Source organism: Cariama cristata, unplaced genomic scaffold, assembly GCF_000690535.1.
Source record: "Cariama cristata isolate BGI_N322 unplaced genomic scaffold, ASM69053v1 scaffold15682, whole genome shotgun sequence".
Classification (NCBI taxonomy): Eukaryota; Metazoa; Chordata; class Aves; order Cariamiformes; family Cariamidae; genus Cariama; species Cariama cristata.
Genome location: NW_009605697.1, coordinates 14,659 through 28,849, shown reverse-complemented (window position 1 = coordinate 28,849; position 14,191 = coordinate 14,659). Strand labels below are relative to the sequence as shown.

General features: G+C 41.6%; 1 protein-coding gene across 1 annotated transcript in view; it reads left to right on the top strand.

The window, feature by feature from the left end:
• Window positions 1-3,231, top strand: part of STAU2 (staufen double-stranded RNA binding protein 2) — a gene marked incomplete at its 5' end in the record, with an annotated part of 101,609 nt that extends 98,378 nt beyond the window's left edge. The window contains 2 exons of the mRNA XM_009696087.1: window positions 1,183-1,271; window positions 2,121-3,231. Coding sequence (XP_009694389.1) covers window positions 1,183-1,271; window positions 2,121-2,214 — 183 coding nt within the window. The remainder of the gene's footprint in view (window positions 1-1,182; window positions 1,272-2,120) is intronic.
• Window positions 3,232-14,191: the final 10,960 nt, after the last annotated feature.

Sequence of the window (14,191 nt, the reverse complement as noted above, 5' to 3'; positions counted from 1 at the left end):
CAAGGGCAAGAGCTGTTGAGAGAATCCAGGCAAAGAATTAGTACGAAAGCAAATCTAGTACTTCATTACAATGGCAGCTCCTGTTCCGGACAGAGTCCCTGCTCTCCGAGGGGAATGGAAAATGAAGAAATGAAGACAGATACATGGATTCTTTCTGTCCTAACAATTAAGAAGCGAGCAACTTCCAATTTTCTAAGCAGCAGTTGTTGCCTCGCTGTGAAGAGCAGCGCCGAGGGCCTATAGTCAGTTCCAGTGTTTGAGGTGTTACCTTAGGTGACAGTGTCTGTGAAAAGTTACCTTTTTTTCTCCTCTGATTAGTTCTGAATGCATCTTAGGTGGGAGTGATTGAAGAGAAAAATCCGTTTTTCAGTCCTACTTTAAATTTCACCTTCAAGACAGAACTGACCTCAACGGTTTTATTGTGCTGGATATGTTTTCAAAGTCAGCCACATGGTGTCTGAGAGTTTCATAATCAACCTTTGCTAAATTAATTACAAAAAAAATCATTTGTCTTTTACCAAAGCAGTTAGGGAGGAGACAAGAACAATTCTGAGTCCTAAAGCAGGACTCATGAAGATGAGAGAGAAGTTGGTCAATAAAGAATGCACTTGTGCAGAAAAATGTCAGCTGAAAATTGATCATTCTTCTGTTGCTGATGCTTCATAATCATCCCATGCTGGCTCACCCTGTTTAGTGCACTTCTCTACCTATGTGTAGAGAACATCAGTCTGCTGCGTCGTTCAAGATCCAGCTGTGGAGTGTCGGGATTGTCCTGCTGACCCTCCTCCCGTTGCTCACACCTTCTGCAATCATCTACAAGACAAGAGTTTGTAAGAGCTCTGGAAAGCATGGGCTCTAGGAAAGCACATGGCGAAGCTGAAGAGACTTTACAGGCAAGAATTTTGGAAGTATATCATGTTCTTCATGTAGGTGATGAAACTTGCATTAACACAAATGGAAGTCGCTCATCTACCGGGAAGAAGAAGATATCCTCAAACCCGTGCACAAGCACAGCGGTTTATCACGGAGCTGTTATGTACCCACTCTGTTAGCTCTGTAGCCTAAATGGCTTCAATATACAGGAAATTATTTAAAACTAGAATATCAAAATACACACCTTCCTTCATTTGGTGTTAATACAGTTGTGTCAGCGGGGTTTTTGACAACTCATTTTTTCTTTAGGCAGCATTAAGTGCCTTGAAACAGTTTTCAGAACAAGGACTGGATCCAGTGGAAGGGGCTATGAAAGTTGAGAACGGATCACATGAAAAGTAAGTACCATTTAAATCCGCTGCATTTTAATGTCTGTGTGGCATGGTAGATAAGAAATGTTAATTAAGAGCTTAGTTGCCCTTTTAAACCTGTGCAAAACTATTTCTTCTGGAATTTACGTACAGTTTGTGACAATTTGAGAGGATAAACAAGATTTCAGGTTTAGCGTTACTGATAATGTTTACTAATGAGCTATGAGACAGTCAGCCCTCCTATGGCAAGCCTAAAGAAAAGGATTTTCTTTTCATTGTACGAGTTCTGTGTAAGTAGCATAACGTGATTTTTGTCAAATGTGTTGTAGCACGTGATATTGCCTGTAAGCAGGGATAGCTGTCTGCCAGTAAGTCCCTATGTCTGCAAGATGAATTTTAGCCTAGAGAATTTAAAAGTTAAAATTTCTTTCTGGTCTTAAAAAACTCTTATATGGAATATTAGCTTTAAGTAGTAAACAATAGAGCCAGGTTTCACACAGGATTTTCCATTATTTAAGAAAGTGGAGTTGTCTGTCCAGTATAGATTTTTTTTCCAGCTGCTAGTCTGTTTATGTAAGAAGGTAGTCTTGTGTTACTAAATAAATTAGGAAGTAATAGAATCGAAGAAAGAAGACTAAAAGTGGCATTTGGAATTTTCAACAGATATATTGTGGCTATTTATAAACTAATTTAATCAGAAACATTTTTCCATATGATCTCATCAGCATAGTATTTGAACATAAATATTGTTGTTTCACTTTAAAATGTTACCTTCCACAGTGACCTCTGAATCTCATGTGCCATCTGGTAATAAACATGTCTTAAAGATGTGCAACCCTGGACCTTACCACTCTTGTTAATGTATTAATCTTTCAGACAAGTCAAGCATCTGGGAGAGAAAGCAGACAATAAACAGACTAACTCAGGCACCATTGCTCAGGACTGCAAGGATTCAAAGGCTGTCGTCTAGGAGCTTCCCAGCACCCACGGCTGCCACTGCATCCTTATAAACCTGTCAACACGCAATAGGGCGTATGTGTACAAGGAAATGAATGACTAATACCATTATTTGAGTCTTATGTGAAGACAACACTATTCTAACACAAGAGATAGTATACATGGTATTGTTTATTCAACTGTGGAAAAAAATAAAATTGAACATTTCCCTTAGAACTCGAGATCAGAGCATAGCGCAATTGCCCAGAGGCAGAAGAAGTCTGATCATGTTACTGGAGGTTAAAATAACAACTAATTAACAAAATGTGTTAGGAAAAAAAAAGGGAAACTTTAAAATTTATTAATATTGAGGAAAACAAGTCAGCATTGGTTCAGTTATACAATTTTTTCGTAGTGTAGTTTTAAGTTCAGCTTACTGTTTTTTAAATAATGCTTGAATATTTAAAAATTAACCAATGACAGTGCTGTGAGAATTGTAGTTGTTGTCTTCATATATAGTCATACAGCTTATCTTTTTATGCAGACATTATGCATTCTTCATTCTATATGAATATGTATGACTTTAAGATGCACTACTCAGAGTTGTATGCAAACAGAAGTTTAAATCATGACAAGTATTTGCTTACCATGAACAGATGTTAGTTATGATCAGTCTCGATATACTCCAGGAAAAAAGCAGATATGGTATTTGATTTTCCTCGCCATCATCAATTAAAGAGGCGTCTTGCCTCCAAGCAACATTTTCCCCTTCAATTCTGCTCTCTGTTGTGTGAAGCACATCTACACCCCATTCTGTGTGTTGTATCAACCCACCGTTTGCATCAACTGAGTGTTTTTAATCTCTGCATTCGGACCAAGAGCAAAAGGTAGGACTGCAACGTTACCAAGCCAAGGATGGAAACTGTTGATGTAAAGATCATTCTTTTGTGAAAGGAGTGGCAGCAGAGGTAAGACCTGTGGCTGCTCTGTACCAGCATATTTCTTTTAAGTGTGTGGCCAAATGCAGTAAAACCACATCAGTTCATGTGTACAATGACAGTGTCGTCTCTTTCTTTATCATTCACAGGTAGACAACTAAGAGAATGAAGTGGAAAAAAAAAAAATTAAAATTATAAACTAACGAATGACTGGCTACCACACAAAGCCAGGATTCAACTTACCTTTCCCCATGCTACCACCTTCTACAAACTTACTGTGTTAGACCAGTCATCCTGGCATTTAAGTCATTTATTTATCCAAAATACAGATATTTTATTTTATGTAAACCTAATGCAATAAGCACACACATCAAGCTCCTACCAACTGCATAACTGTCATGACAACACTGCACAAGCATGTAAACCAGGGATCACAACCCAAGTGAGTCACGCAGGACAGTGCACAAACAGCAATGTTTTAATGGTGCAAGGTACGGTGGCACTGATTCACCTCTGGGACACGCTTTCAGGGTAGCATGCATCATGTACAGAATCAGTGGTCGCTAAAAATTTGAGTCCTTTTTTCTACTTCATGTTTCTCATGGGTGTGATTCACTCTTCCCCCCAGCAGATGAGAAGCCTTTGTGCTAAAAGTTTGCAGTTTTCTAGGGTCTGACTCCTTAAAAGAGTCAGGAATGAGCTGAACCTTTCAGTTCCCACAGAACGGGGAGATTTCCAGAGGCATTTGGCACCTGGCAGACTCAAGTTATTCAGGCAGCGGCACACAAAAATAATTAGCTCTTGCACACCATCTTTCTCAGGGATATGTTACCTGCCTAATTGGCAACCGGAGCAGAAATTCTACTGCTCCTTCACCTCAACAGCCAGCTCAGGGCGCTCAGGAATGGGCTCAGTCTGTGCTTTAGCAGTACCTGCCAGTACGCAGAATACAAATGGCACTGCTGTCCCCTCCCATGGAGAACAAGACCAAAAGGAAGTGGCAAACCCCTTCCTTGTCAACTCTGTCCTAAGGGCAAGAGGCTGAGCTTGCTGGGGAGAATGTGACAAGGAGACTGGCAGTGTGGTCTCCCTGCATTTACAGAACCTCCGTGGTGTGTTCTCTGTCCCATCACTACAAAGAAACCCTTTGTACTGGTTTGCTCGGAAGCTCAAGGTGCTTAATACTTGGTGCCATTCTCTAGGCACAGCCAAAAAACCGTGCCCAGTAAACTTCAGGTTAGTTGCTTTGTTGCAGGTGGCCTCTGCACCAAGTGCCAGGCTTGCTCCAGTGCGTCTGGAGAACAGCAAAGAGATGCTCACCTCACTCTAAAGGAGCAAATTGCAACCAAATGCATGCAACCAGCTGTCTAGGCCCAAGATGGCTCATTCAACCCCTCCAGTCAAGACAACAGTAGAGAGAGATGCGCCTGTATGAAACTGTTACCATCTCAGGTCCTGTTGCTGGTCAGAAGCATGCTTGATTCTGGCTCTGACAAAAAAACAAGGCAAGTAACTGAGTTGGAGGACTCATTCTTTTTTCTCAGAACTGTACAAACATGGAGCAGATTAGGGGAGGAGGGTCATATAGTAGCAGGGTTTCTAACAATTTTCTAAATGAAGAGTTGACTAATAATTGTCACAATCACGAGTCAGAAAGTTCTGTGCAGCCTGAGGTGAAGTGCGCACAGGTGGCCGTTTTAAAGCACCTCCCAAGCCACAGGTTAAAAGCCTTACCAAAGAGGCTCCAATAAAGGCTTGTCCTAGCATAAATCTGAAGAAAGAGTTCCTGCTCCCTGCAAGGATCACAGGGACCTCAGTATGGAGCTCATCACGACACTGTGCCTGAACTCCGTGATGTCATTTTGGTGTCACTGAGGCACTCCAAGACTCCTGTCTCAATTAGGGGGGTTCGGGCTGTCCACCTGCATATCATGCAAGAGAAGTTTCTCAAAGAATATCCTGCAGTATTCGCACACATATACGCAGAAATGCACTTTAAATGTAGTTTGGCATTATCACTAGCAACCTCCTGAGAGCCTAAGGAAAATCCTTGCACCAGAGACATTGCAGCAGCCAGTGGACTTGTCTCCGATCTTCGGTCTTGCTGCTTCACAGCTGTTCCTCTTAGTTCCTGAACTGGTTGCATCTGAAAGCTGCTGGGGAGGGCTGAAGTCCAGTGATCTAAAAACCACTTTATATTCCGTGAGTAACCTGATTTTTTTCCTGATTTTGCTTCCTAAAATTAGATAAGAGTTTGTAAACAGGGACATGTGGAACAGAGCAAACTTTATATTTAGTTTTGTTTAATAATTAGCTAATGATGGACACTGGAAGAGTATCCATATGTTTGAATGTTATTATTAGTTCTAAAAGGGTTGAGTTTACTTTTCTGACAGCAGTTAATTATTTATTTTTTTTTTAGTTTTTAGATTATACTTTCTTTGAGGTAGAAACTTTGTTAAACTTCTGTTTGCAAAGCACCAAGAATAGTTCCCTGTTTAGCACGCATCCCACACCTCTCATCCTCGATCTCAGAGCTCTTTCAAAGATGAGCAAATGCCATATTTTACAGACGTGGATCTGAGGTGCAAACTGGTGCTTAGGAGTAAGGCAGGAATAAGGAACAAGGCTTAGGATAGGCAGTCTGCGTATCTAGCGGGCTACTGAGGGCACTGTGGTGAGCACTGTGTTCAACTCTTTGTGACTCAGAACCCAAATTGTCATCAGTTCCGAACCTATAACACTCATTAATTGGGAGGAATCACGCTAAAAAGAAAATAGGACCCTCAGGTATCATCTCAGAAAATCTTCTCAACACCTTCTGGGGGTCAGTGAACTCAGAACTTGCACAGGGAAAGGCTCATCATCGAGTGAATGGGGGTATCTGATATAACTCGAAGGATGAGAATTCGCACGGTTAATTTTCTGTCTGAGTTATCATCTCCAGTTGCACACTGGCCTGTCAACAACTCAACAAACTCTGGAAGTTTCTGTTCTCGCACTGACACGTGTAGCACCGATTTCCAAAGGGACAGATGTGCTGCTTCCAACCAATGCAAAACACAGCAGCATTGGGGCCGAAGAGCTGGAGAAGAGGGTGCAGATTTCTGTCCCCAGCCTTCCCCTCATTCACCTTCCATTTACAGCAGCGCTGAATCTACCCCTCAGCTACAGTCCCCACTGAATTCAAGAGACAATTATGTTGGCATGTAATTTCCCCTGATCGAAGTCATAGTCGTAGGACTTGAAAGATTTAGCGCTCAGCACCAGCATTTGTAAAGGGTCTTTGGATAATGAGTAGAGAAGAACCTCAGGAGCTCTTGTTCCCTCTGCCATCTCTCCCCTCTGAAGCATGAGGAAAGGGCTGAGCCACAACGGATTTTAAAAATCAGTAGGGGACTAGTCAGGATGAATGACTGCAGGAATATGAAATCTCCTCCTCCTTGGCCTGAAGTGATGATGAAATCGAATCCTTCCTAAAAGTGTATGCAAAGCCCTTGATCTCTCTGACAGTACTTCACTACGTGCATTTTATTGGTGGGTGCTCCTTCTTATTGTTCTCGTTTCTCTGGCCTGCTCCAATTCCCCACGAAACAGCAGAAAGTCTCCCACGTCCTGCAGTGAGAGTTAAGCAAAAATTTTAAGCTGGATTTGTTTTCCAGTAAATAGGCAAAGGGTTGGGTTTTCATTTGTTTGTTTCAAAACACTACATAAAAAAATAATACTCTTGGTAAAACCTCTTTATCCTCTCCCAGAAATGTCCAGCATTTCCCCACTCTCAGTTGCACCCCATAAGCAGGTAAGCTTTTCTTTGCTCAAATAAGAATGGCCTTTGCAACCCCTGGGAAAAATCAGCAGAGGGTGGAAGGTTATTTTTAATGATGGTAAAGACAGGGACTAGGTCAGAGCCCCGGATACAACATTGCATGATGATCTTGGGTGCTTTCGGGGGACGTGGGAAAGGATAGGAACTGTCCTTCACCAGTCTTCCATCTCAGACATGGCAAGTTATCTGCACTGAGCATTCATGTTTGGTGTATATATTTGGCATAGCTCCCCAAGGACATCTCCAGAAGAGGTGGAAGGAGGGAAGCATGTCCTGAGTAACAGCTTGCTCTGCCTTTCCCTCCCCACAGCCGATGGGCTTCAAGCTGAAGGGGCAAGGTACCATCAGGACGAGGCAGAGGGAAACGCGGTTTCCCCTCCGGGTATTTACCTCTCGTGCAGGGCTCCTCTGTTTGTAACTGCATTCCTGAGGCGTGATATGAGCTGAGCAAGTGTGTACGTTGGTAGATGAGATGTGTATGAAGTGTTTTGGTGGTATGATTTCTATTGTTCCACATGAATGGCACTGGCTTTCGTTTTTGATCATACAGCTTGTTATTTGCTTTACACAGTTAGTCATGGTTGGCTGTGCACTTTTGTGCTTGGTGTTTTAACTCCATAGCACTTCAGTACAAAGGAAACTTAAAAAAAAAACAATGAAAATGTTTCTAATCTGTTCTTAATTAAATAGAGCTCAATAATTGATTTATGAGAAGAGGGAAAGAAAAACAGAGTGGTTGTTAACCTGAAAATATGACTTATTTAAGGGCCAAACTTTCCTTTATTTATGATAACCAGGATCTAGGGGAGCCTGAATACCTGTGAAGTTTTACCCAACAGCGCACAATAAATGAGAGGAAAATTAATCTGGATAAAACAGTATATGCCTCTCACTACAATATATTAACAATATCTTTGTGCATTAAAACAGATAACCTAAACCTGCCTATTTACTTTTGCTTGTGACTATATGTGTGGCATAGATTCTCTTTTTCATAAGCCACAGTTACCTGTTAAAAAATGTTGAAGGGCAATAATAATAAAATCAATGTAGTCTAATTCCCTGTTTTAAAATTACCTGTTTCCACCCCTCGCCCCACCGCCAATTCACTGCAGTTGAACTGGACTGGAAATAGATTTGGAGGTTTTTAATTTATTTAGATTTAAAGATAGGAGGTCTTCACATGTGGTTCAAAGCAAAGAAGACATAGTTAAATATGGTAGGCAAAATGAAATCAAAATGTGACATCCATCTGTGGTGCAAAAATTGAGTTACCTATTGCCTAAAATATACCTGATTTTTTTGAAACTGAAATACTGAGCTCCATGCAGACTCTGCTGGAGACAGTAGATGTTTGTCCATTGACTTCAACAGAACCTGAATTTAATCCAATCTTGTACCCCCAAACCACATAGCTGGCTAGATCAAATATAAGTGTGATAACCCAAGTACTTAAACTGAGCTTTCTTGCCTTGTATTATCATAAAATGACAATTTATTGCAAATTAAACTTGACTTCCTCCTATACAGAAACAAAATACAAAGTAAAAGAGGTGTAGAATTTTTTTCTTGCCAAGGAAGATGTACCAGCCCAGAGTGCAGCACAGTAACTACACTCTGACCAGCTTTTACACACAGCCTTATTAACCAAGTCCCCAGTTGTTACAGCACTAGGGTTATTGGTGATTGAAAGTTCAACCCCAATGATGACTTGTAAAGTTGGGAATTGTTTACGGATGCACTAGAAATAGCGCAGGTAGGTATCTGGTAAGCAGAAACTACAGTTCCCATGTACAATCCATGGTAGGAATAAACAATTAAATGAGTACAGAAAAGAAATAATTCCTTACAAAAGAAAAGTTACCAGGCCTAAGGCTGTGCAGTCAATTTATGCAGCTCACTTCAACAAAGCTACTCTTATTATTGTGAAATATTTGTTGTGTGTGATCAACACAGCATAGAGAAAGATGTTGCTACTATTTCAATGTTTCTTCTAACTCATAGACAAAATAACCCAGGGCTAGAATGTTAATAGCACTGATCTAGTTAAAATATACCAGAAAGGATGAGATTTTCTGATGCCTTCTGAAAATCTGATCCCAACTGGGCATGATTATCTTGAATATCACCTTTGGAGTAATTTTGAACCTGCTTTTGAAGTATCAGCAGATTCATTGTGAAGACCTACAAAAGTAAGGCAGTGCCTCGTTGAGGAGGAAGGACACTGTCAAGGCTTTGACACCCTTATGTACAAAATTTTGCAGCAGATTTTACAGACAACTGAAGGAAAGTGCAGGAAACCTCTGTCCCTTCCTTCTGCATCAGTTGTACTCCTAACTGCTGTGTTTCCACAAGAGCTGATGCAAAAGTTTCTACACAGATTTCAAAAATATTGTGAAAATATTTTCGTGAAACAAAAGTTTGTGAGAAATCAGAGACTTAATAGCTTCCATGATTTTCTTTTGCTATTTTCTTCTAAATTTTTATTTACAAAAAATTTCTTAACAAACCCTTCCCAAATAAATGATGGTTTGCCTGCTTTCTACAAAAAGAAGTCCTTCGTATTTTGTTTCAGTTGAAGAATAAACACAAAATAGCAGTTTTGCAAAATCTGGAAAGTACTGGCTTTTTTGAATGGAGTTAAACACTTTAAACAACTATAATATATTTTACATATTATATCAATATATATGCATACTATGCTTAAATATTATGTATATACTTGTGGTGTTTCTGTGTGTGTGAATGGATTCAAACTACCTATATTTGTGTGTGTGTGTCTGTGTGCATTTAAATATATGTATACAAATGGTCTATCTGCCAATTTGAAAACAGAATCCTGCTTTAAGAAGCACATACATTCTAGATACACAAATGTTTAAGTGCCTTACTTGGGGGCAAACTAGGTATGGAAAAATCTCTGTATACTCCAGATCTAACACAAAACGTCTTGAAGTCCACAGACAGCCAACTTTGAGAAAAGCAGAAGATTGCCGACGTGAATTGCCATTTGTGGGCATGTTCAGAAGGAGTTTGATCTGAGCCACATGAACTATTTCCTGCTCCAGGCACTTTGGGACTCTGAAGCTGGATGCTCCCTTCCTCCCAAGGAGAGGACACCCTATCTTGTAGACGTTCAGAGATTCTGACCAGTTTGGGCAAGATACAAAGTGCTGGTGAAGGAGGAATTCCTGCCTACAAAAATCTGCTTTTTACTCAGTAGTTAAGACTGGAGACTAACTTCTTCCTCTGTGTCTTGGTTCAGGGAATGCCCTGAGCCACCAGGCTGTAGTCTCTGCTGAAGCATGGTGTCATCCATCTCTCCAGCTGGTCCTCTTCACTTTGGACAGATCTTTTCGACATTCACGAAATCAGTGAGAAAGGAAAAGTATTCCTATTGCCTGGTGCTTAGGATTCTTGCAGAGTAGTATAGAAGAAGCCTGATATTCCAAGTTTTTTCCTTAAAATAGTGAAATATCAATATTAGCTAGTCAAGAGGCAGTTATTCATGTTCACTTTTGTACTCTCTGAACAACTGAATATTACATTATTCTGTACAAAATGGAATGGTTTCCATGGAGATGGAAAGTAGCCCAGTGACTTCCATGTTTTGGTAGGTTAAACATTCTTTGAAGGTGGAAAAGTATATTCTACATACTAATCAAAGACATTGTCAGTGCAACAAAAATTCTATCTCACCCTGCATAGAATCGCAGAATCATTTAGGTTGGAAAAGACCTTTAAGATCACTGAGTCCAATCATTAACCTAGCACAGCCAAGCCCACCACTAAACCTTGTCCCTAAGCACCACATCTACACAGCTTTTAAATACCCCCAGGGATGGGGACTCCACCACTTCCCTGGGCAGCCTGTTCCAGGGCCTGACAACCCTTTTGGGAAAGAAATTTTTGCCAATATCCAATCTAAACCTCCCCTGGCGCAACTTGAGGCCATTTCCTCTTGTCCGATCACTGGTTACTTGGGAGAAGAGACCAACCCCCACCTGGCTACACCCTCCTTTCAGGTCATTGTAGAGAGCGATCAGGTCTCCCGTCAGACTCCTCTTCTCCAGACCAAACCCCCCCAGCTCCCCCAGCCGCTCCCCATCAGACTTGTGCTCCAGACCCTTCACCACCTTCATTGCCCTTCTCTGGACTCGTTCCAGCAGGGGCCCAAAACTGAACACGGTTTTGCGGGGCCCGAAACTGAACACAGCACTCGAGGTGCGACCTCACCAGTGCCGAGTACAGGGCCCTGATCACTGCCCTGGTCCTGCTGGCCACACCATTTCTGATACAGGCTAGGATGCTGTTGGCCACCTTGGCCACCTGGGCACACTGCTGGCTCCTATTCAGTCAGCATCTTACAATTCAGTCTGATCTGCAAAAGCATGTGGAAAGTACAGCAGTTGAATATGATGTACATATGCCACCCTCCCCATAAGGAAACAGAAGTCTTCTTACTGGGAAGGAAACTACCTTCCTTCATGACTACTGCACTTGAGGGATGAACTTCCCTCTGAGCAACAGGTGATGTAAACCCAAGAAATGTATGACCATGACAAACTCAGTATCTTTACAGAAAGGCTCGTTCTCATGTATTCTTGGAATCAGAAACCACCTGTTGCATCTGAAGTCGAGGGAACTATGCTCTAACAAGTACCTTAGTTTTATTTTCCTTCTTAGTTGTATTAAAAAAGGGAGTCTTTTGCTTTTCTCTTTAATCCAGAAGTTGTATTATAACATCACATAGAACTACAAGCTCCTGTGACCGCGCAGCTCTGGTTTTGCTTGCATATTTGCTTTTCCTGGTTTAATCTTTTATTTTTGTTTGATAACTTGGATCCATTCAGATTCATTCTGTCACATTTAAGAGAGAAAAGAGTACAACAAAATATGAGAACAAAAAAGGGTGAGTGCATTGGAAATAAAATTAGCAGTTTTGTTTTATTGCTGAAGGCCTTCACTAAAGAACAATTTGTGCAACATTACTGAAAGCCAAAGAAATCTTAACAAAAAAAGAGTCAATAGTTTGATAAAACCCAGACCTCCTGCATTATGCAATTAAAGGTTAGACAGGGTGATAAGAGTTTTAATTTACCTTTGGGAGATATTCATCAGATTTTGGATTAACTTAAAATACGCTTCCTGTGCATTTCTTGCCAGGTGAAGGTCTGTCAATGTTTCCTCCGGTGCAGAGGCAGAGAAAACACTTTCCCAAAGTGAAGTGAACTCCACAAACCCAGATATGCTATCAGGAGGCTTTCTCCAAACTCCGTAATTCTGTGATTTTTCTTCTAGCGGCCAGGAAAGCCAGTGGTACAAATTCCCATATGTGCTAGTTTGATGTGAGTTCTGTTATTATTAATTATTTATACAGCACCGTGCGTGTGCATGATTCTTTATAGACAAAAGATAATATCCCCCAAGAGCTTGCAAACCAAATAGCCCAGCGGTACAAACACTTCTTTAGCTTTCCTAGGACGTACTACCTGGAATAATCCACCGATGTCAGTGGGCTACTTAGGCACTGGTAAGTGCTCTGCTGGGTAGGAAGTGTTTGGAGGATTAGGCTGTAGTTAAACCATGAAGTGATCATAGGTGATGAGGGAAGGGAGGGCAAGCCTTCCAGCAATAAGATCATGCTGTTGCTTTGGTTATAACAAAGGTGTCAAGGGGTTAGGGCATTTTTAATGTTTTATATTATTTGTGATCCTGTTACCAAGAAGGAAAAGCTCAACTTTATAGGCCACACGGAAGAACTGAGCTCCTGAGGAGGAAGACGAGCGGGGGGAGAGGCACAGCCCATTACAGGAGGAAGAGGACTCCAGAGGTAAGGAGGAATGTGCAAGAAGAGACGCTGACCATATGCTCGGAGAGTCTCCATCCTCTTCTGCACCTAGCACGTGTCCACTACATCCTGGAGAGCTTGCTTTTTTTTTTTTTTTCTTTTAATTGAGGGCATTTTTAGAAGTTTCCCAGTACATTTCCAACTCTTGGCAAGACCCAGACACATCTGTGACATTTAGCTGATAGCCTCCTTAGTGAAGGGAAAGTTGCCAACGAATCCTTGTGCAACTGTTTATGCTACAAACTGAAATGTACAACTGCCAGTTTCACTCTTACAACACAGAGAGCATTTTTCCTCCTTAATTGAAAGTGTGGAACACAACAGAGCCTTTAAATACTGAGAAAACAACCAGCCAAAACAAGTAGTAAGAGAGACATCAAGGATGACAGGCGGCAGGCCCTCTGCCCAGTGAGACACGCAGCCAGGGCACGCTCTAATTTGAAAAGGAACCTACAGACTTCAGGAAGAAAATAGAATTTGGGGGGCAGGGGAGGGGTTGTTCCAGGACTGTAGGATACTTCAGAGAAATACATCCATGGGGAAGGAACGCTGCCTTTGGAGTAAAGGCACAGAGTAGCTAGAGCGTTGGGATGAGGCCCCAGAGAAAGCCAGTGGTAGCAGAGAGGGCTGAGTCGCTTGCCAGGTCTTGGTGGAAGTCTTTCCTGGGAGGCTTTTTCAGGTGAAGACTTCTGCACAGAAGTGTGAGACTTTGGCTCTGTGGGCACAAGCCCTCAGCAGAAATGGGGCAAGCAGCAGAACGGAACGTCAGCACCTCCACCCTACCAAGGGCTGGAGGAATGGACCAAGTGGCTGGAGGAAAAAAACCTGCCTTTGTGCAGGTAGTGTAAACTCACTGCCGTGTTGCTTTCCTTCCAGCTCCAAGAGTTAAAATTTGGGAGAAAATAATTTTAATCGTGAGTAACAAAATGACGGAAATTAGCAGGGAAACTCAAACAGGGGATGAGCTTTCAGTCACCTTCTGCGGCATAAATATGTTGAGTTTTCAACATTTTGTGGGAACCGAGTGGGTGCCACAATGGTTAAATGAACTGAAAGACACCTCGCCTCTCCACTTGGAGGGTGAGGATGGCACTTGCACAGATGCAGACATCACCAACCCTCACTTTTCTGAATCCCTCCCCGCCCCCAACTTAATCCCTCTGTGATTTGTAAGCCTCTTTTCTTTCCTGAGTAGTCTGTGATACGTGACTAAATTTGTTTCCATACATTTTTTTAAAGTTTTTATATAATTCTGACAGATCACAAAGAGCACTGAAGCAAACAGATACGTGTAGGCAGATCCATAGATTACAGAACTCTGATACTCTAAATTTTCTCTGCCCTTTTTGGTGTTTAACCTGTTCCAGACAGTATTACTGTTTTCTCTTTTAAGTTT